Here is a 22,127-nt window from a genome sequence, read left to right on the forward strand (position 1 = left end):
ACGCTGACATGCATCTCCGCGTGGACCTTGAGCCCTTGCAGTAATCAAGTGGATCTCTGATTCACTCGGACCGCATTAGGGCCCGGAGCTGAGATGATACGCGTCGATGCGCGCTTTGTCCAGCGCCGAGCGGCCAATGACGTCGGTCACGCGATCTATCTCACCACCGTGCCTGATGCTCCGGAGCAACAACATAACGGCAATAGATACTTGGGAAGGTCAAAGTGCGAATAACGAGGCTCAATTGCTAGCTTCCACACTATATCGAGCTCTTTCGGCCAACAATGTTGGATGGACACGCAGGCCTCCACCGTTGGTTTGCTCCTTCCCCGCATTCTGGGTGATGCTCCCCTTCCCCGCATTGGCCCGACCATTCACGTCTCACGCCGATTGGATTGGACCACAATGTGGTGATCGATCAAGTGACCGTCTCCTGTGCCTGCCGGCGAGAGACTGAGCCCCTCATAAGCTGCGCCCTCCCTCGTTTCCTCTCCTTCCTCACAGCCTCCACTGTGCTTTCGTATCTCACATCACATCCACAGCTCCAGGCAACCCTTCTACAGCTTCCCAAGCTCTTTCATCATCTACAACCCCTTCAATCTTCCAGTAGCTTGACTGCAACTGCATCCTACCACAATGGCCGCAGAGACAGAAAACACGCTCCAGAAGGTCGACTCTTTGACCGATCACCAAGATGGCGCCGCTAAGAAGGGCCACCGCAGAGTCAGCTCCATGGCTGCTGATGTCTACCGCATCGAGGATCTAGGTGAGTACCTCTTGTGACGATAGCCCAAATGAGGGGTCGTGCGTGAGCAGCGGGCGGGGCTGACAGAACCTCAGAGAAGGAAGGCAAGAAGATCGAGATCGCACTCGAAACCCAGAAGCTGAACTGGTAAGTGATTCCCCTCATCGCACTGTTGCGAGCCATCCGACCATGATGCAGACCAGCTCGTCGTCGTCCGGATAGCTCCGGCAGCCCCAATATCTTGACCGTGCTAATGCAGTACTTCCAGGAAGCTCAACAAGTCGCCGAGCACCGTCGAAGACCCGTCAGTCTTGAAGATGCCACTCACCGAGCCCAAGCTCAAGTCCATCGCCCTACACTTCCCGCTAGGATTAGAAGTTACCGCACGGAACATGAAGGGTGTAACCATCAAGGACGCACTAGATGCCATCCACAAGCAGTTCAAGAAGCGCGTAAGTGTCCCTTGTCATCGGATCTTACCATCGAGCATCGTTGTCGCTGTTCCTATATACCGCGTACTTTGATCTTGGTGCCAAAGCATAGCTAACCCTCCTATAGGCAGACGACGAGTTCGAGAAGCCATACCTCATGGGCTTTGAGTGGGACCCAGAAGAGTGCTACACCCGCTTCATCGTCCACCAGTCGGCCGTTCCTACAGTAAAGAATGACTTCGGCTCAAGCAAGAAGAAGAAGAAGAACAAGGCCGAAGGCGAGGAGGGTTCCTAGATGAACGACTCGCCCCCTTCCCTGACGTCGACTTCTACACACAGCCTCAGTCATACTTCCGTGCTTCGGCGCTGGTATGTGCGGGGTACGGATAACTCGGGTGCTGGTCAATCTTCATATCGATATGGGAAGAGCGAGCGCATCTGCCGCGATGGCGTGTCTGGTATACTGTAGGCCTGCGTAGGTAGGCGGTTTACTGGTTGCGGGTATCGAGCGGTGGATGCGTCGTGGAACCGTTCGTGGGGTACTTGCTGAAGGGCAGTACCCGCTTATGTATGCTCTCGGGCACTCTTTGAGGTTGCTGGAAAGCACTTCATACAATGAGAAGACCTGGTTACATGTCATGTCCTCGAAGCTGTCTGTGATGTCGTTTGTAAAGGTTTGACGTTGACTTGGGCGGACCCACCCTACTGCGGGCAGCTCTCCACCACGCTGTAAGCGAAGGCACGCGGGCACGTTGCGGCTTCCGCGATCACAATTGACTGTCCCTTCGTACCTTCTATGAACGCGTCTCACGTATGCGACTCATTGGGTGTTCATTTGTCGCATCTGGTAGTGTCACATGTGCGACACGATATATGCCTATGATGGCCGCTCAGCTGTCCTCAAATGGTGTAGCAAGTAGCCTTGCATTGGTAGCGCTGCAAGCGCTGGCGTTTCAGCACCCTTAGCATAAACCTTTGTCCTTCGACACCGTATTTTGAACATCAACTAATCAGTTTCGCTACCTCATCTAAACATATTTGTTTCTTTACACACGATTCCAGACGCCTACATACGCAGCCTACGCTCAAACGTTGTTAGTGCAACACAGCCTAGCAGAAGGCCTACATACCGCCACAACAAACCAGCTCCCGGCACCCGCCTGTGTTTACTATCTGGAAATCGCGTCCATCAAATCATACATACATACCAATGCGATGTTCACAAACCTCCAGATAAGGCCTGCCAAGACCCGACGCCGCAAGCCTAGCTTGTCTATTCGGGCTGGCGTCTCAAAGCGCAGGGTTTCCACTGTTTCGGCATTGAGTGCGAGCATTGTTCCGTCCGTGAGCTTCATGGAAGGCCTGTTTGGCGACGAATTCCCCGAGGCCTTCGGGAGCGGGGCCCAGAACAGGAAGACCATCACGGACTTGCCATCGGAACTTCTCGAAATCGTCTGCCAGCACATCTCAAAGCTCGACATCAAGCGACTGCGGCTCACGAGCAAGCATTTGGCGGCCAGCGTGTATCTGCGTATAGATCGCGTCTATGTCTCGCCTAATCGAGCTAATCTGGACTATCTGCATCAGATCATGGCTCACCCGACGTACAAAAACCGTGTGCTCGAGATTGTCTGGGATGATGCCTTGCTCAATGAGTATCCAACTGTGGATGATTTCCGCCAAGCTGTTCTCGCCGACGAAAGAGAGGTTACCAGGGCGATTGAAAGCCGACTCGAGGAGGCCATGGAGCTCTACGGCGACGAAAACCCTGAGCATCGATCATTATCGGTGGCAGACCTAATCGAGGATGGTCGGCTGACCGAGATCGCAAAGGGTATCCTCTTGCGATACGACGACCACTTCTCAAGAGACGTTCTGGCCAGAAATGCCACTATGATGAGTATTGAGGACAGCTACGCGCTATACCAGGAGTTGTATCGTCAAGAACAGGAATTTGTGGAACAGCAGGTCGATGCAGCTGCATTACATGAAGCACTAGCTAGCTTTCCAAGCGTAAAAAGGATCACTACAACGATCGACGTATGGCCTGCATGGAATGTATCGCCTCGGTACAACACGCCCTATCATCGTTCACTGCCTATGGGCTTCCGCAAACCAACTATCTGGCCATGGCTACGACCCCCTCAAGAGGCAGAGCGTATATACGATCAGTGGTCCTCACGTGCCGCCAAGCCGAAGGATAATGGAGAATCGTTACCCAGAGGTTATGGCGTCGTAGTTGCTGCGATCCTCGCCATGCCAAATTCGCGGATAGAAGAGTTCATCGTTGAATCAGAACACCAAGCGAGACAGTACCACCACTGCTTTATTGCTAAAGCTGCTTCACACAACTACCAAATCACCAAGCAAATGTTTCAGAGAACACCTCTGAAACACGTCAAATTGACAGTCACCCCTTCGAATGATTATCTGTACGACGAAGAGAGCTTGTCCAATCTCCAGTCTTTATTAGCGGAATTACGATACCTCGAGCATCTCGACCTGAGTCTCAACGATAAGAGATCAGCTCGGACTCTGCGCCGGTTTCTGCAGTTCAACCCTATCCCAGAGGCGTTGAGACTGCAGTTAAAAACACTCACCTTGCGAAACATCAAGCTATCCCCACCGGACTTGCTCGATCTCTTCACGTCATCGGTAAACTTACAGCACGTCACTTTGTATCATTGTTTCCAGCGCATACCACCGCAGTATGGATTCCCTTGGCTTTTCCTTAAGCTCAGAAAGCATTACCGCGATACGAAGGATGTCAGTAAACCGAGTTTTAGGATCGCAGCACCCCTGTCCGGTCAGTACTCACAGGTTGTGGATGACGAGGTCGATGCCTTTCTGTATGACGAAGACGAGCCCGAGTGTCCGTTTTCGAAGATGCCTCCTCTGGACAAGAAACCCAACGAGATTAAACCACATATGGGATGGAAGGTCTGGGATAAAGACGAGAGTGTGAGGGAACGGATGGCTGAGGTGATTGAGAGAGAGGAGATGCAAGAGAGAGATGAGGAGATGTAGCAGTTTACCGGGCATCCGCCGCATGTCCAAAGTAGTTTCGAACCCCGAGTACTGAGGACTACAAGCAAACTTTGGACGTTTTGGGTCCCTGTCAGTGTTGAGTATGCGCCTCGGGTGCGCCTCCCGGTATTCACGGCGTCCGTGCACAACACGCCTACGTCTATAAAATCCAGCTAAGGGCTCTACTCGGCTCACCCTCTAGCTCGAGCTCGCACTCGGCCTGCTTCAGCTTCAAAACAAACATCTTGTCAACTCCGAGGATGACTTTCTCAAAGACTACGACTGCGGGTTTCCTCGATCTCCCTACAGAACTTCGCCTCCAGATCTACACCTACATCATTACCTCAATTCCTGCAATGGCCTGGCCTACAGAAAACCCCTACTCCGAGTGTCCTCCCTATGTGAACCATATAAGGAAGGTCTTCGTCGCCCAACGCATACCTTCTTCGCACGAACTTCATAGCTACCGCGGCCTTATCCTCTCATGCAAGACCGTCTATCACGAGTTTGAGCACGAGTGGCTAAAAGTATATGCTCCATGGTTTAGGAAGGAATTCGAAGTTCACAACTTCGTGCTCCCCACTATTAGCAAGATAGGCGACACGACACATCTCCGCATTGGTCTTCCACTTCCACCAGACGGCTGGCTCGACTCTCCGACTGACATTCAATACGTTGTCCGCAAGCTTGTCAACAACTTGCCTTCCTTCTGCCTCTACCCCATATCTTCGATTGCGTCTGATCACACACCGCTTACCCAGGAGCAAATTGCGCGCTTCAAGCTAGGCGCAAAAGGCAAGAAGAAGAGCTACTTTCTGCATGCGATGAGATTAGTGGCTGCTGAGGTGACACTTCTGGGAACTGGCGTTAACACATTCAACTATCGCCCGATATTTGGGGAAGACTTTCAAAACATTTCAATGGACTGGGCTTGGAAAGAGGTGGTAGTTAGGCGCAAGGAGATGGTCGAGTGGAAGGGAGTATGGTGGCGCGATTTCGCTTTTAAACCTTATTCTTTCAAGCAATCCCCAGATGGGTCCCTCACTCCGTTTCACTATGGCCTGACGGATTCTTCTTTGACAGATTAATTCGGACTTTCGCTTACGCACGTAGGGTGGACGATGTTAGAAGCTTATGTATATTTCCCGGCTGCGGATCGACACGTACCTTGTATGAGAAATTGAATCCAGTATTCAAATACGTATTCCGAAGATATACCTAACACCCACGATGCAACCCGTGAGAAAAGCAACGGTATACACCTTCAGAGCAGACATGAATGTTGGGAAAGATCACTAAGAACGGCTCGAGTGTAGGGCAAGGTAGAATAGGTTTCAAGAATATGTTTCAAAATACCTATTTGTAGACCGCCAGGCAGATATATCAGCGCCAGAATTGCTCATTCTTCCTCCTCATCCTAGTTAAGTAGTCCCTCCACAGGTTCCGGCCAACTACCCAGGATCATAGCATTGCCAGGCGTCTGTCCCGGTAGCGGACTAAGCAGCTTGACCTTCTTCTTCGCCTCATCTACATCCGCGACATAGATATAGCCCCTAATGCTGCTATCCCGGATCACGCTCTGCGGATCGTTGGGGCTAGCTGTTGTGATAGCCAGCAACTGGTTCTGAAGCGCCTCAGACGGTGTGACCTTCTCGAATATCTGTCGCTCAACTGTCATGCCGTACTCGTCTACTCCGCCGTTTCCTTCTCCCTCGACAACGCGGAAGATGTTGAGGTCGGCGACGTCGGCCATTTGGCTGCTGGGAGCCAGTGTCTCGTCGCCTTTGCCGAAGAAGTACTCTTTGATTTGGGCGTGACGGAGGGCCTTCATGTATTCTTCGCTCCGATCGACGCAGCCGCCGGACTTGTCAAGGCGGACTACGGATACGGTTTCGGAGGGGTCGCCGCCGGTGCGGGCTGAGAATTTACGGGAGAGGTCAGAATAGAGGCGTTCGGAGCCGAGGGTTATGACGACGTTGACTGTAGTGGACTGTCAGTATGATGATCTGATATTGTGTACGTACGTTTGATTGCCAATCCTCTCGTGAAATAGATACTGGAACTTGGGTGCATGAATGTACATGGGCGATGTTGGGAGGGGAAAGGCTGAAGTAGTATGCAAGACATCACACGCACCAGAGAACTCAGAAACAATATGTTCTATGTTGTCGTAGACGCCATTTCTCCCTTGGCTGATGGCGCCTGAGCTATCAATGATGAAGCCAGCCTGCTTGCTGAGCGTGTCCTCCTCCAATCTACTTGTGACAGCAAGTGCCATGCGCGTTACCAACGGCTTGAACACCCTGCCCTCCTCTGGGTCCTTGAGACCGTAGTGATATACCAGCGGCATCTTCACTGGAATGGGGCTGGGCCCTGAGATTGGACTGCTGCCCCAGCCTTCTTCAATGTCCACAATGGACGAGTATACAGCAGCTGAAAAAGAGCCTGGCACACTGAGCATACCCTGGCGCGGGTCGAGGTTCACGACCATGGGCTGCCGGCTGGTCTTGACCGCGTAGGAGGTCAGAGTCTTGACGAGTGACGTTTTGCCCGAGTTCTCAGGTCCCACGACAAGTATTCTGGGTCCCATTTCGACGCTGCCACTCGCGATACTCCTGTCGCGCATGTTCTCCAGCGCGAAGTGTAGGTTCGCACAACTCATCATGGGCGTCTCTTCCGCGATGTAGTCTGACTCAACCTCTCCGCCGATGTCGAGCTTGCAGCCATGCCATGTGAAGATAGCACCCTTTGTGCCCTGGAATGTGTATACGGTAGACGGAGCCAGCTCGGTGCCGAAAAACTCTGCGGTGCCCGATTGCAGCTTCACCGTGAGTGTCCGCGAGAAGGCTACCTCGAAGCGGTATTCGGTGTTGGCAGCGAGGTCTTGGGTTCGTGTGGCTGTCGAGGTGGGGGCATTTTGCGCTTCGGTCGGCTGCGAGGACAGGTTGAGACCTGGTAGAGAGATCATGGTGGATATAGTGATGTGGGGAGACGCTGAAGCTGTGTAAGGACTGAATGCGCTGGAGTGTAGATATTCCTATGAGCTGGGTGAGGGGATCAGTCTGCACATTCAAATTCAAGTGCGCAATTCAATAGCGCCTGAGAAACCAGGGAATAGTCACGTAGTCGTCCAAGTTGCAGTAGCCAGGCGGTAGGCGTGAAGAATAGAGACGCGATCAGTCGAGGAACTGGGAAGCGCGACGCAGCGAAGCTTGGGCCCTGCGGACTTAACACGAGCTCATTGGCGGAGCTGGTGGGGTGCCTTCCCCATGAAAGCTCCCTGGTCAGTCGGAAGTTCGTCAATCTATACCTCAATTGAAGCCCGTCATCTGTTCATTTCGCTTTTGATGATTCGGGTGCTTCGTCTTTCTTGTTTCACGTCATGTTCAACGTCTTCAGCTGAACGCCCTTTCCTCTGCGCCCCGTCCATCCTTGCTTTCCTCGATTACCGATAGCCATTGCGTAACTGAATCTGGCTGTTCTCGCGAAAGCTCCAAGTCCCCAAGGTGTCGCTTGGACCGTCTCGACCCAATATGAAGCAGTCATTGGCTTCGCTGTCCCTAGGGGCTCTTCTGACCGCCTCATCTGTGTCCGCTGGACTAAACAATGTCAAGGAGCAAGAACCTATGCGCCCTCCTATCGATCCGCTCAAGTATCGAGCAGCCTGTCCAGACTACAAGAACTATGCAATGCGACCACAGTATGCCAATATATACATCAGCAAGAATGTGTACTAATTCGTCTGACAGTCCGCCGTATAGCACCGGCCCCATGGAACTGCCCTTCCAAAGACCGTCCAAATACTGCCGAACCTTCGAATCGCCTCTAGTCGAAAAGGTCATCGATGACATGAACGAGAAGATGGTCGACAAGGACCTCGCTCGTCTCTTTGAAAACGCGTTCCCCAATACACTAGACACTACCGTGCGCTGGCATGTCGGTGATACTGTCAAGCATAAGACGTCAAAGCGAAGTTGGGATCCAGCAGCTTGGAAGGGAGCACAGAGTTTCATCGTTACGGGAGACATCAACGCTGAATGGCTACGCGACTCTACGAACCAGCTAGCACAATACCAGCTGCTAGCGAAGAAAGACAAGGAGATACACCAACTCATTCTGGGAGCCATCAACACACAGGCAGAGTATGTCATCGGATCACCATACTGCAACGCCTTCCAACCGCCTCCACCGAGTGGCCTCAACCCAACCTTCCAAGGCGACGGCGATAAAGTACATCCAAACTACGAGGAGTCATTCGTCTTTGAATGCAAGTACGAACTCGACTCTCTCGCCCACTTTCTCTCTTTATCGAACCAATTTTACAACCATACCGACTCCACGGAGTTCATCAACGCTCGTTGGCTCCTCGCTCTCGATACACTTCTTGGCGTGCTCAAGGAGCAGTCAAAGCCTACCTTCAACGAGAAGACAGGCGCATACCAGGGCAACGAGTACACATGGCAGCGCCAGACCAACATCGGCACCGAAACCCTTAGCCTAAGCGGTCTCGGCAATCCTCTCAATGGCGGCACAGGGCTCATCCGCTCTGCCTTCCGCCCCAGCGACGATGCAACAATCCTCGGGTTCTTCATCCCCGCCAACGCCATGATGGCCGTGGAACTCCTCCGCACAGCCGCCATTCTCAAGAAAGCGGGCAAGAAACACATAGCAACTGAAGTGGAGACCTGGGGCGAGACAATCCAAAAGGGCATCTGGGAACACGGTGTTGTGACACACAAGACATACGGCGACGTCTTTGCATTCGAAGTCGATGGCTATGGGTCCTCCATCTTGATGGATGACGCTAACCTGCCCTCTTTACTCGCTTTACCTCTGCTCGGCTTCACAGACACAAACAACAAGATCTACAAGAACACGCGCATGATGATACTGGAGAAGAACGGTAATCCTTATTACCTCACCGGCTCCGACTTTGCGGGCATCGGCGGTCCCCACGTCGGCGTGCGAAACGCTTGGCCCATGGCTGTCCTCGTTCAAGCTATGAGCAGCGATGACGACGATGAGATTATGAAGTGTCTTGCTGCGGTCAAGAAAGTGAGTCCATTGGGACTCATACACGAGAGTGTGAATGTACAGTCTGGAAAGTCATACACAAGGAGTTGGTTCGCGTGGGCGAATTCGGTCTTTGCGCAGACGGTGTTGGATTTGGCGCAGAGAAAGCCACATTTGCTCTTTGGTAAAGGTGCTGAGGCCTATACTGTTGGTTAAGGTAGGAATATAGATCGACTTAGGAACTGCCTAGTTGTTGAAACTCAATCGTGTGTATGCGTCGAGTGTAGTGAGTAATGAGATGTATTGCTGCGATGTGCAAAGATTTCATTGTAGCCAGTTATATCACAAGATTCCTTGCCATCTAGTATCCCTTTACCCCCTCCATATCTACGTCATAGATCCAATCAAGGTATCCAGCCCATACAAAACGCTTCAAACCTAATGGGTATAGTGTATCCAAAGAAAAGAAGACAATCAGAAAAGAAGAGAAAAACTAACTAGGCGATTAGAACAACGTACAAAACAACGGGTAATTAGTATGGGGGTATTTCAGGTCGTGTTCTCGCCAATTAACATGAAGGAAAAAAAGCACACGCTTGTTTCAAAAGATCGCGAAGAGATCCAGGCCGTCGCAAATCGTCGAATTACAATGTCGTCATCCAGGCAAGCAAAGCTCCAGCTCTCGTGTGTCTTTTGTGTACGCTCAGTTGGTGAAGCTCATTTGGCTTCTCAACTTTTCGGTCGTTCTTCGTCTTGAGACAGCGCGGTGTCCGTCAGTGGATTTTCCTGAGACCATGTTCGTCCAGTCTTCCCAGTCAGATGCCATCTCAGTGAGCACGTTACCCATGACCTGTGCACTGGCCATGAGTCCGTGTTGTTCGCCTTCCAGAATCCGGACTTCGCATTTGCGCATCAATTTGCCAAGCCATCGGACGTTGTCAACTGGTACACGCGAGTCTTTGGACCCGTGATGGATGACAACTGGCCTGTTGATGTCTTCGTAGCGGAACCCGATGGTCTGCTTGGTTTCGAGACAGACAATCAGATCGGTTGCGGGGTTTGCGTTTGCAGTCGCGCGGTCCCAGATGGCAAAAGTGAGGCGTTCGTCAAAAGCGCGTTGGCGTTCAAGTTCAGCCATGCTGAGCATCTCCTGCACGCGTTGTGCTTCTTCGTTGTTGGCATCTGGGTTCGTGAGGGTCAAAGTGCTTGCGTTCGGCAGCACTTGGTCCATCATCATCATCGAATGTCGGTGGGTGTCCTTCAAAGAAGGGCGAGTTGTCGACTGCTGTGGTGGCACCGGTGAGGGGGCCATGCTTTTCCGTCTGGTCTTGGGCGACGTCTTGGGTCCAGTACGCTGGAGGCTAGCACTTGTCGCGCTGAGGAAGGTTGAGTTCGCGACCTTGAGTAGAGATGGAGGTAGAGCGCGAAGGAAGCGCTGCGATCGAGGAAGTTGTTGGGTGGGTGGTGAGTCCTGGCTGATGCCAATGGGTGCCATCTGCGATGGCGGTATCCAAGGCGCAAGAAGGTGCACTCTACCACGGATATGTTGTGGCATCCGTAACGATGTTGCCAAAGCGTAGACAGCTCCTGCGGAGTGGGCCAACATTGAGAACTTGTTGATTTTCAAAGACTGACAGATCACAAGTACGTCGTCTAGTAATTGTTAGTTCGTTTTTCCTGAGATGACGGGAAGTTCACATACCAGGCCAGCTAAGAGGTGTCCCGTTCGGATCAGCTTGGCTACCTCCGATACCAGGGCGATCAGGTGTGATCAAACGCAGCTTCAAAGTGGCTGCCAGCTGATCATAGAATGCCATGACGTATCTGGTCAGACCCATGCCCACGCAGACGAAAACAGCAAAACCTTCAGGGTCACCGACTTCTGAGAAAGAAATGATTCTTCCTGTTTGCGGGTGTCGGATCTTCTGGGACAGCCGGGACGATTCTAGGTATTGATGTACATCCAAATCGATAGAATCTAAACTTGCAGGTCGCTCCTCGATGATCGGATGGGGCGGGCTCTGCACTGCAGCTGCTCTGGTCTTCTCTTCTTTCCGATCGATTCTGTCATTATGCGCTTTCTCGGCCTTCGCTGGTAGATCGGGATGCGACCACCTCTTGCTGGTACTTGTACGTCTGCGCTGTAGCTGCATACTGTGCGACTCTAAAGGAGGGGACACAACGTGCATGGAGCGATGTCGAGTAATAGGCTCTTCACTGGCCGCACGAGAGGGTGGCGCCAGTCTGTTTGTCGAATCTTCGTTCACACTGGAGGAGTGTTTGTGCTTGGAAGACTTGCCTATGATGACGGAACTCGTCGCCGCTCGTCGCCCGAGCGCAGATCGCCCGCCGACTGCCAAGAGTGAATTTGATCGCTGGGGTACGGAAGAGTCGCTGCTTGACTTGGTTGCTTTAGACATGATGCTTGCAGGCGCAGGCGATCTCGACTGCCGTGGATCTGCTAAGCTCGGCGTCGGCGCAGACTCGTCCAGACTTTGGAGCGCAAGCGTGTAATCGATCGGAAGTGGGGTAAGCTCATCGCCGTCGTTCAACGTCAGACTTCGGTGCCGCGAGTGGCGCAGGCTGCGTGGTTGCGATGGTACCGAGAGGGTATGGCGGTCACCTTCTGCTTTTTCGGCCGGTCTGTCCATCGGCCTTTCCGCTAGCTTCTCGGCAGCTAAGGCTGTTTCTTGTGATATTCCAAGCACTCGATGCGCCTTGGTCGAATTCTGCACTCTCCTTTCGTCCTCCGACAAGCTTGAAACTGTCGAGATGGGCGAGGACTCCGGACTGGGGATGGATGAAACGCGAGGCACCCTGGGTGTTGTCGCCCCTGCATGTACGTCCACAGGCATTTTTCCGGCTAATTTCTCTCTCCGCATTTTCTGATCTCTTAATTCTCGGATCCTTTGAGCGACTTCATTCTCTTCGTGTTCTAGCTCGTCCAGGATCTTCTTCTTCCTTTGTGCTTCCGGATCCATCTTCTCTTCCTCTTCGGGGACCATGTCGGCTTTCTGAGACTTTGGACGGCTCTTGTCCCCGGATCGGCGCTTCTTGCTCTTGCGGGCCGGGCTGCCAGTATGCCTCAGGGATGATCCGCGTTCAGGAATGAGTCCGCTGTCTGATGGACTTTCCAAATGAGGGGCATCGACCAGATTGAGACGCAGTCGTCGTGGGCTGTTGTTCCTGCTGGGATACCGCTGGGCAAATCTCGACGATTCAGGCACTGTCTCGTCGAATCGTGCGTCTTCCTTCGCGGATGATGGCTCTTCGCTGATCGTGTCTTCGTAGGGGAAGAGTTGGTGCGCGGCCTTCTTGGAGGGGTCACCGGTCGGCGTGTCGTTCAGATTGTGTACGGTCACGCGCTTCCGTTCCGTCTCTTTTTGTCGTAGTCGCTCGCGCGAGCTCATGTACATCAGGCTCTTGTGGCCCTTGAAGCTCCTCTTGCTTTCCAACGACGACCTAGCGCTTTCACCCGATACCTGGCGCGGCACGCCTGCTTCGACGCTGATGTTGCCAAAACTGCTCGCCGACCGGTTCGAATGGGTCGATTGTAGGGAGCACGAGCTACCACCGCTGCGTCCGATATAACTACTAAGCGAATGCGCTTTGTTCGGTTTCTTGGGCGCGGTCAAGGGCGACTTGCCGGATGGGGGCTTGGACGTGCGGATGACAGGCGGTTCGCATGCGTCGTCGGGGTAGAGGTCGTTCTGGTCTCTTATCGGGTTGTGGAAGCTGCTGCGGTCCACCGACGCTCCATCATGCCCGGCGATCGAGTTCTTCTCGGAATGGGTGCGCACGCTGGGCGCGGCGGAGGGCGCGAGGCCGTTGCCGTAGCCGACGAGGAGATTCTCAAAGTGGTTGTGCGCGGGGATGGAAATGGCCGACAGCTGGTCGATCAGCGACGAGATAACCTGGGGCGAGGCGGCCGTGGTGCGTATGTAGTTGGGCGTGCGCTTGGCCGGGCGCGCATCCGATGTTTTGACAGACGATGGCAGAGAGTCGCGCCGCCGCGACTTCAAAGTCTGGGTCGCCGGGGCGGTAGTGGCTGCATCGGCGGCGGCGGGGGGAGAGCGAACGGGTTGCTGGTAATCCATCTGCGCCGCGTGCTGCACGAGAGAGGCCCGTAATCCAAATCGGTAGGCCCTCTATGTTAGGTGTCTGGAATGCTGCAGTCTTGATGATCAGTGCATGGTTGGCATGCAGAGTCCGCGAGTCCGGTAATCATGCGCGTCGCGACCTGGCCGTGGTAAAAGATTGGTAGAGAGAACTCCAAAACTGCACAACGTCTACAAAGTCCAGAAAGATACCAGAAGAACAAAACATCCGCCGAAGAGATGGGACGCCTGTGTTTAATTGCATCGGGCGGCGGGTGCCCGAGGCGAATTGACCCTCCTCAGGGATAGTGATGGTCGTCGCTGCCATGGCAGGGGCCACTGGCTAGTCTCAGTTGAGCGACCCCGAGAACTCTAACCCCTACTATAGCACATTTCTTATACCACATGAACCGCCTCTTGGGGTCGTCCCACGTTTACTTCTTGTACCCATTCATCTGCCTTCGTGGACCCTTTGCCTATCATCTATTCATTGCCGTTGCCATGCGCGGCTGTCTGCGCTTGAACTGCACGCCCGTTCAGCTGCCGGTCCTCATGCACAGTCCACATTACTCGTGCTTGCTCATGCAGGACGACTGATCAGCATTAGTTCTGGCACCGTTTCGACGCGTCTCAATTATGTTTCTGCTGCTCGTTTCTCCTTTTTCTACTCGCTTCATGCTCGTGCGTGGCCTCATGGCCTCATGTTCATGCTATGAACCATCGCATGCCGCGCCCGTCTTTGACATCCTGCGAGCTGGGACTCTCGGAGAATAACGCACACACCACACAATTTATCTAAGACCCGGGAGCAGCCGGATATCTGCCAGGTTACCCTTCGTCATCTGCGGACCAGGACTTTGAAGCCGAGCACCCTTGCTCAACGTACGTTTAAGAAGATTGCTGTGCCGCCATAGACAACACTCAGGCCGTTTCACGGAAGCGGTGCGCGATACCACACAAAGACGTAAATTGAAGACTGCATGGACGCAGTATCTATAGAAACTGCTGCTACCCTTCGCTATCTGATATGACCCAGCCAGTCTGATACAGTTGCAGCATTCGAGACCTACGCCCTCATCCGTCTGGCATACATTCTTCCACAGCCAGAACGCCAGATTGCTTTGCGCCAGCGAGTGAGGCCCGCGCCCTACCCAGCCCGCTGCAGCGGGTCTAGCCCTGCGGGCACTTCTCTGGGCTCAATGGATGCTGCGCCGACTTCGCGACTTTGCACCCGCGAGGCTGCCCTCTTCTTTCTGGTCGACCTCCCCTTTTGCGCGATGATAACACAGACGATGCTGATAACTATAGCCGAGACTGATAACATGGCTCCGATGACAACGAAGATGTAGGATCTGTCGCTCGCCATGTCTTCGGTAATGAGGGCACTCAGTGGTAATTTGATTTTGGAGGGATAATAAAGTGCCGCCATGACCCGCAAGAGGCACACGGCTTCTGATAAGTATGCAACTGGTGCATGCCGTTTGACGCTTACCATTTCGAACGGCACCGGGAGAGATACACGTTATGCTACCAGATAATTCCAACTGTTGGTTGTTCTGTTCGATGGTCGACTGCCCCAGACTACCACAAGCGCAATGCAAGTCCATCCGCATCTGTTGTCATGGAGACCAAGCAGGGCACTTGACGAATATTGCGCTCTATGTGACCGTTGTAGAGATTCACACTGCTCTCTCATCTATGCGTCTGTATGTCGGGATTGTTGTGCTCCAGGTCGTTCAGCACTCCTGGGTCGCGATAGGGCGCTGACGTACGCCAAGCCTGATCATGCCCAAGCAAGCGTGGCCAGGTGCACGTGGACCCGCCGGAAGCTACAGCGGCCTTACCCTTTCGGCTTACAACACGGTCCTTCCAGAACTACGCATCTTTCCGTGCATAGTCTTCCTTGCACCGTCAGAGCTTGAAGGGTGTGCAAAAGGAAGCACTTGGTTTGAGCCAGCTCCTGTCTTGTGCCGTCCGCATGCGCCACTACACGACCGACAAACCACGCCGTGACCGCTTGACAAGTCTTGCCTTATCACACTCGTTGACAGCTTCTATCCCAGTCACTAATCGCGCATAATGGAGAAATCGAAGTCGAGACCAAGTTCCCCAGAACGATCCAGCTCCGTCGCGTCCAGGCCTACAGCATCGCGCACTAGCAGTCAGGAGCAGCTGGATGACATCGAGAAGGCGTCGACTGCAGTCGGTAGCCCCCAGACCTCTCCGCTTGAGTTCAAACCCGAAGCCGATCTCGACAAATTACCTGGTCATGGAAAGCCACGAAGAGAGTCGGAGTCCACCAAATTTGGCGGTGAAGAAGAAAACCCCAACGTCAATGTCTCATTCCACAGACCTTCCACTCCGTCTACGGTCCATAAAGTCAAGGGCTCGACCTACCAGAATGTCGGAGAGAACGGTATTAAGAGAATGCACAAATTCTCGCTCTACGAAACCAGTACCCGCTTCTATCTCATTGGTGCCGACATTACCGACAGGCAGTTTCGCGTACTGAAGATCGATCGGACCGCTGCCCCTGGACATTTGAACATCTTTGAAGACGATATAGTGTATAATCGGCGAGAAATGCATCAGTTGCTCGATACGATAGCTGACGGCAACAAGGCTACAGGAGGGATGAAGTTGAAGTGCAGCACATGGGGCCTGTTGGGCTTCATCCGGTTCACGGAGGCGTACTACATGTTACTGATATCCAAAAGATCGCAGGTAGCCATGTTGGGCGGTCACTACATTTATCAGGTCGATGGTACGGACATGGTACCATTGACGACTGGATCAACATCAAGGTACCAGAAAGACCGCAATCCGGAAGAAGCGAGATTCTTGTCCATCCTTAACAATATGGACCTCACACGATCATTCTATTTTAGCTATTCTTACAACGTTACGAGGAGCTTGCAACAGAACATCATTCATCAACGGACTGCACTTAGTGAAGGCATTTCCAACCCTGAACGCGATTTTCAAGATATGTTTGTCTGGAACCATCATCTCCTGAACCCTGCGCGAGACGCATTGAAGAACGTCTATGACTGGTGTCACCCAGTCATACATGGGTACGTTGACCAATCTTCGTTGGACGTCTTTGGGCGACGAGTATACCTTACCATCATTGCCCGACGATCAAGACATTTCGCCGGTGCTCGTTTCCTCAAGCGTGGAACGAACGACCTTGGATATGTCGCCAATGATGTCGAGACAGAGCAAATTGTGTCCGAGCAGACCACGACTTCCTTCCATGCTCCTGGGCCACGCCTCTATGCAAATCCCTCTTACACATCCTACGTCCAGCACCGCGGTAGCATACCGTTATACTGGACGCAAGACAATACTGGTGTGACACCAAAGCCAGATATCGATTTGAACCTCGTGGACCCTTTCTACAGCGCAGCAGGACTGCATTTCGATAACTTGTTTGAGCGCTACGGTGCCCCGATCTACGTTCTCAACCTTATCAAGGCGCGTGAGCGGACTCCGAGAGAGTCGAAACTGCTTTACGAATACAAGCACGCTATCGACTACCTCAACCAGTCGCTACCAACTGACAAGAGGATCATATATGAGGCTTTCGACATGTCAAGAGCAGCCAAAACCAGAGGACAGGATGTCATTGGCACGTTGGAGAACCTTGCTGAAAAGGTCTTGCGGAAGACAGGGTTCTTCCGCAACGGCGACAATGAGTATGATGCTCCTCAAGTACAGAATGGAGTGGCGCGAACGAATTGCATCGACTGTCTAGACAGAACAAACGCTGCTCAGTTCGTCATTGGGAAACGAGCACTAGGTCGACAATTGCAAGCGCTTGGTGTCATATCCGGCAATACTGTCGAGTACGATTCGGACTGCGTCGAGCTGTTTACGCAGATGTTCCACGGTCACGGTGACACTATCGCCATCCAGTATGGTGGCTCGCATCTCGTCAACACGATGGCTACCTACCGGAAGATCAACCAGTGGCAAAGTAGTTCTCGCGATATGGTTGAGAGCTTCAAGCGCTACTACCACAATTCCTTCCTCGATTCACAGCGTCAAGAGGCATACAATCTGTTTCTGGGTAACTACGTTTACCGCCAGGGCCAGCCAATGCTATGGGATCTATCAACAGACTACTTCCTCCACCACGAAAACCCACAAAACTTCCTCGAGCGCACAAGACGAGACTATATCCAGTGGTACACACATTCGCATCTTCAACAACGCACACTACCACCTTCAGTCATGCCAGCTCTACCAAGTGAGGAATCAGCATTCGACTTCATCAGCTTCCGTGATGATTACTGGCTTGAATACTATCGACCATTGGCTATCTCGTCATATCTCAAAATCTTTGCCTTCCGTTTAGCCAAGCCGCGACCAGGTCTTAGGGATGGAACGTATCCATCTCGTAAGGAGAACATGTCTCCGTTCGTCCCTCGCACGAAGCAACAGGATCACGACGCACAAGGAAGGGACGGAAAGAAGGCTCCCCGAAAAGGGGTGACCATTATTGACCCTTCGAGCGAGACTGAGTCCAAGCCCGATCATACCCCGGGCAACCGGAGGAGGGATCTACACCTGAGCGCTACCTACGCAGAATCATCAGTCCGACATTCCATCCTTCGAGAATCGCACTTCGAAACGCACCCGCCAGCACCACCGCCGTCGGCATACCAATCGTTGGCCAATTCCATGTCCACGTCAACTGGGCTCTCATCTACCCTCAAACCCGGCTTCAAGCCCGCCAACAAAGCGCTTGTTCACCAGTGGACATTGACCCAGTTCTACGAGAACAGCATGAACCCATCGGTATCCTACAGCGAAGAGGAAGAATACGCCCGCTACATCGAACACCCACTTAACCTACCTCTAGTAGTCAGTAGCGAGATGCCCACCGCCGACGACCCCAGCGCGATGGAATTCTACGACTACCTTTCCATGACAGAAGGCAGCATTCCTGCGCCCAAGAACTTCGATGAAGATGGCGTTCAAATAACCCTCTCTGATCTACCTCGTCTAGACACCGAACTCGCAAACCAATCCTTCGCCCGCCCCATGACCTCCCAGTCCGTCAGCACGCCCTTCTCCCACGCGCCCTCTTACTCGTACCCGCACACGTACAATCTGCACCCGCACGTCTACGCGGATGTTCAGGAGCCGCCTCCACAGCCACAGTCTACTGGGAGTAAATTCCAAACACCGGAAGAGGATATCGAGGAGTTTGAAGAGTTTCTGCGCGTCAAGGAGAACCCGTTGGACGTCGAAGAGGAAGATACGGCGAAGAAGAGATACAAGGCTTACCGGCAGTGGTTGAGAGGTAAGAGCTTCTTCAAACAGAGTAAGGTTGATCCCGAGTGGCAGGCACAGTTGCCTGTGCGGTAGTTGGGAAGGTTGTTCAGGTTGGCATGGGGTTCGGGTTTGATTACTTGGAATGCATTTGAAGCCCATTGGGCCATGTTCTGTCTGATCTGCATGATTCTGCTCGTTTACTCTTACACTATCTCGTCTGTCATACCTGCAAGTACCCCTGCGCCAACGATTCCTCCGTCCTTGGCCTCCTTGAGTGTAACTTGCTTGTTCTTGTTTGATGATGAACCCTCCTCGACAAGGACGTCTATCCATTGCTGGCATGTCTGCAGCCACTTTGGATACTGTGATATAGTTCCTCCAGCGTATGCTATGACCAGTTCCTCAATTTCGCGTTTGCCCTTTACACTTGCGCCGTTGCTTGGGGATTGCTGCTTGTCTAGCGTGACGTCACCCACACAGTTCAACAGCCCAACACACGCGGCAGCGATGAGAGCGGAAGAACGCTGTTGCACAGCCTCAGCGATATCTCGTATCAGCTCCACCTTATCGACAGTCCAGAAGAAATCATCCGGGTTTGCGTCTGGGTATTTGCTTTCCAGCTCCCCTTGTACGATACGACCGCCCTTTCGTGCAACGACTTCGGAAAGGAAGCGTGTCGGCAGGGCATTCTTGAGCATCAGCGATGACGGTATTTGTACGCCCTCCTCCTTTGACACGACGTCGACAAACACCAAACGTACAATCTCGCCAAGATACCGCCCAGAAGTCATGTATTCGAACGGCTGGAAACCTGGTGCGTCGCTGTTGGCGTCGAGTGTCATGTCCCATTGTGTCTTGATGTTCAGGTCGACTAGCGGCTTGTCGGTGCCACGGATGGTCCACTCTGTGTTGATGACCACTGTTTCCGTAGCATCGGGGTTTGGAAGTGCGCTTCTTTTGTCGGGGTGTAGATTCTCGGGCTTCATTGGTACGGTGGCATTGGTGCCAGTGCCGACGATGAGGCCCATGGCTACGCGGCTGTTGGGGGCCGCTTTGGCCGCATAGGCTAGAGATGCGAACGTCGCTACTGTGTCGTTAGTAATGGCTGCTACCCGTATCCTTGGCAGTTGTGACTTGGAGTGCTTGAGCTGGTCTGATGTAGCATCTGTGTCACAGTATCGCGCATAGCCAGCCAAAAGCATCTTTCCTAGATTCAGATCCGATGTGATGGCGAACCCTTTGCCCATCGGCAGTAGGGTCGCTTCTGAGAGACGCGTTTGTCTGGATGACCTGTTAGTGAGATGTCGTGGTTCATTTAGGAGCCCACTTACGCCATTGGGAAGCTGAAAGTGATACCGAGCAGGATTTCGTCACCTAGTGGAGACGAGACGTCTTCTGTGGTCTCCTGTTCCTTGAGAGCATCCTTGACAACCTCAGCGATACAGTCACCAATCCAGGCAAATAGATCCTCGGCTTGATCCATCTTCAAGTGATCCTCAATCGGCCAATTCTTGTCATGACTCCTCTTGATCTGTGAAAACACGTTCTCCCCGACGGTGCTGCTGCGTGTCCGCTCATCCTCTGGGCCGCCATCTGGCTCTCCGATTAGCTCAACGAAGCCGACTCTCAGATTCGTGCCACCAACATCGATGCTCAAAAATTTGCCCTTCTCTTTGCCCGTGGGGAGCGCCGTGACTGGTGTGACTAGGAAGTGCTCAGTGGAGGATTTGGCGAGGTGAGTGTAGGTAGCCGAGAATTGGAGCGCCAGATCAAGCAAAGTGCTCGTATTGATAAAGCCGGTCAAAGCTTGAATCGCAGCCGGCGCAGCGTCCTGGTGATCATCCGACGCCATGTTTCGGGTCGGTACCTGGGTCAGGAACGGGTCTTGGGTGACGATGCAGGGCTGCTGTCACATGTATTATGAAGGCGAATCGGGGATTGGGTGCAGCCTTGCCGGTGGCAGAAGAAGACGATATGTCTAAAGGTGGGGTATTAGAATGTTAGAAAGAGTCATTCCATCATGAGCGAAAGAAGCGAAAGGAAAACGAGAGGCGTAAGATTGCAAGCGTTACGCGCGCAGCAGATCAGTCGTTCATGAGGTAGGATCCGTGTAGCCCCTCCGAAGCTCGGTGTTACATTCGTGTAGAACGCCACACGGCTACAGCATGACGGCTAATTGTTACGCCGTGCTCTGCTGCCTCCTCGGCTCTTTCCACGTGTTGGGAGCGAGGAGGCAGATTGTGGGTAAGGCGTCACGTCATTGAAGAACGCGTCTTGACGACTTCCTCGACGCTCACAAGATATAGAGTTTAGATTGTTTTGTTTTTGCCTGAGCCCTAGATCCGCCACTCATAGCCTTGACACGTTAGTCGACACGCTATCAGCAGTAACCCGAACGCCTATCAGTCCATCTCTTGCCGCATTCGACTTCGTCCATCCCATTACAAGCGCATTGTGTCCAGCAAGCCAGTCCAGACCACCAACCACCTATCACGAAATTCCCCTATACGAGACGCTACATAAGAGCCGCAGTCTACCCCGACGCCATCCCGCGCAATGGAAGAAAAGGCGCCCCTCCTCCCCAACTCGCACGTCGACGCAAACGCGCCGCCGCCCGACGAGACCATGGTATCGCGCAAGACGAGGAAGACACGGCTGCAGATGGCGGCCGTCGTGCTGGTCTTCAGTCTGTTCTTGCTGGCGCGCCAGTTCACCTGTATGGACTTACATGATGAAGCCGACACCAAAGTGCCAGTAGACGTGCACATCATGTCCAAATGCCCGGATGCGCGGGACTGCCTGAAGAAGCTCGTCCTGCCCGCCATGGCCAACGTGTCGGACAAGGTCGACTTCCGGCTGAGCATGATCGGAAGGTACGTCTTGCTACCCACGCGGAAGGTGCAGACCACGTAGCTGACAGACACGCAGCCTAACAGCAGACGACGGCGTCGAATGTAAACACGGCCAAACCGAATGTCTGGGCGACATTGTCATGCTCTGCGCCGCATCCGAGTACCCCGACCCTAAACTCTACCTTGGCTTCACGAACTGCCTCACCACCGATTACGCCGAGATACCCGCTCGCTCCCTCATCGAAGACTGTGCGCTGGAACACGGCCTAGACTTTGGCGTGCTGAACGATTGTATGAGCAAGGAGAACGGCGCATATGGCATGGGCCTGCTGCGGGACAGCGTACAGCATAGTAGCGATGTTGGCGTCACAACGAGTTGTACGGTCAGACTGGACAGCAAGGTGCGGTGCGTGACCGATGGTGGCAAGTTCAAGGACTGCGAGGGTGGAGATAAGCCTGAGGATCTCATCCGGGATATTGAGAGACTATACGACGAGGCACAGGGCTGGACATATTCTTAGACATACGATTTGAGCAATTTGGGCATTTGGTTCTGGCGTTTGGTTTGAGCGGCTCCTACACGCATCGTAGATTGATAGATATACCCAACATACCTCATTTTTCTTGTCACAACACACTTGGCAATGCGAAGATTTTTGAAGTCTTGATTTCATAATTT

At 53.1% G+C, this 22,127-nt stretch overlaps 9 protein-coding genes across 9 annotated transcripts; 6 read left to right on the forward strand and 3 right to left on the reverse strand.

The window, feature by feature from the left end:
* Positions 1-636: 636 nt before the first annotated feature.
* J4E92_001003 (uncharacterized protein) lies at positions 637-1,471 on the forward strand (the record flags this gene model as incomplete). The annotated part of the gene is made up of 4 exons (XM_051492417.1): positions 637-766; positions 841-892; positions 1,014-1,197; positions 1,304-1,471. 4 exons carry the CDS (start codon positions 637-639, stop codon positions 1,469-1,471), a joined length of 534 nt encoding a protein of 177 aa, XP_051357929.1.
* Positions 1,472-2,391: 920 nt separating this feature from the next.
* J4E92_001004 (uncharacterized protein) lies at positions 2,392-4,203 on the forward strand (the record flags this gene model as incomplete). The annotated part of the gene is made up of 1 exon (XM_051492418.1): positions 2,392-4,203. The coding sequence occupies one exon, from the start codon at positions 2,392-2,394 to the stop codon at positions 4,201-4,203; it is 1,812 nt and encodes a 603-aa protein (XP_051357930.1).
* Positions 4,204-4,463: 260 nt separating this feature from the next.
* On the forward strand, positions 4,464-5,291 carry J4E92_001005 (uncharacterized protein; the record flags this gene model as incomplete). The annotated part of the gene is made up of 1 exon (XM_051492419.1): positions 4,464-5,291. One exon carries the CDS (start codon positions 4,464-4,466, stop codon positions 5,289-5,291), a length of 828 nt encoding a protein of 275 aa, XP_051357931.1.
* Positions 5,292-5,620: 329 nt separating this feature from the next.
* Positions 5,621-7,171, reverse strand: CLP1 (Cleavage polyadenylation factor subunit clp1; the record flags this gene model as incomplete). Its single annotated transcript, XM_051492420.1, has 2 exons — positions 5,621-6,183; positions 6,340-7,171. The coding sequence occupies 2 exons, from the start codon at positions 7,169-7,171 to the stop codon at positions 5,621-5,623; spliced, it is 1,395 nt and encodes a 464-aa protein (XP_051357932.1).
* Positions 7,172-7,736: 565 nt separating this feature from the next.
* J4E92_001007 (uncharacterized protein) lies at positions 7,737-9,432 on the forward strand (the record flags this gene model as incomplete). Its single annotated transcript, XM_051492421.1, has 2 exons — positions 7,737-7,903; positions 7,953-9,432. The coding sequence occupies 2 exons, from the start codon at positions 7,737-7,739 to the stop codon at positions 9,430-9,432; spliced, it is 1,647 nt and encodes a 548-aa protein (XP_051357933.1).
* A 487-nt stretch (positions 9,433-9,919) lies between these two features.
* J4E92_001008 (uncharacterized protein) lies at positions 9,920-13,313 on the reverse strand (the record flags this gene model as incomplete). Its single annotated transcript, XM_051492422.1, has 2 exons — positions 9,920-10,869; positions 10,919-13,313. The coding sequence occupies 2 exons, from the start codon at positions 13,311-13,313 to the stop codon at positions 9,920-9,922; spliced, it is 3,345 nt and encodes a 1,114-aa protein (XP_051357934.1).
* Positions 13,314-15,392: 2,079 nt separating this feature from the next.
* Positions 15,393-18,689, forward strand: J4E92_001009 (uncharacterized protein; the record flags this gene model as incomplete). Its single annotated transcript, XM_051492423.1, has 1 exon — positions 15,393-18,689. The coding sequence occupies one exon, from the start codon at positions 15,393-15,395 to the stop codon at positions 18,687-18,689; it is 3,297 nt and encodes a 1,098-aa protein (XP_051357935.1).
* A 110-nt stretch (positions 18,690-18,799) lies between these two features.
* Positions 18,800-20,448, reverse strand: J4E92_001010 (uncharacterized protein; the record flags this gene model as incomplete). Its single annotated transcript, XM_051492424.1, has 2 exons — positions 18,800-19,877; positions 19,928-20,448. The coding sequence occupies 2 exons, from the start codon at positions 20,446-20,448 to the stop codon at positions 18,800-18,802; spliced, it is 1,599 nt and encodes a 532-aa protein (XP_051357936.1).
* A 704-nt stretch (positions 20,449-21,152) lies between these two features.
* J4E92_001011 (uncharacterized protein) lies at positions 21,153-21,969 on the forward strand (the record flags this gene model as incomplete). Its single annotated transcript, XM_051492425.1, has 2 exons — positions 21,153-21,469; positions 21,525-21,969. 2 exons carry the CDS (start codon positions 21,153-21,155, stop codon positions 21,967-21,969), a joined length of 762 nt encoding a protein of 253 aa, XP_051357937.1.
* Between the last annotated feature and the right edge of the window lie 158 nt (positions 21,970-22,127).

Source organism: Alternaria infectoria (genome assembly GCF_024043175.1).
Source record: "Alternaria infectoria strain BMP 0036 chromosome Unknown scaffold_1, whole genome shotgun sequence".
NCBI classification, from domain to species: Eukaryota; Fungi; Ascomycota; class Dothideomycetes; order Pleosporales; family Pleosporaceae; genus Alternaria; species Alternaria infectoria.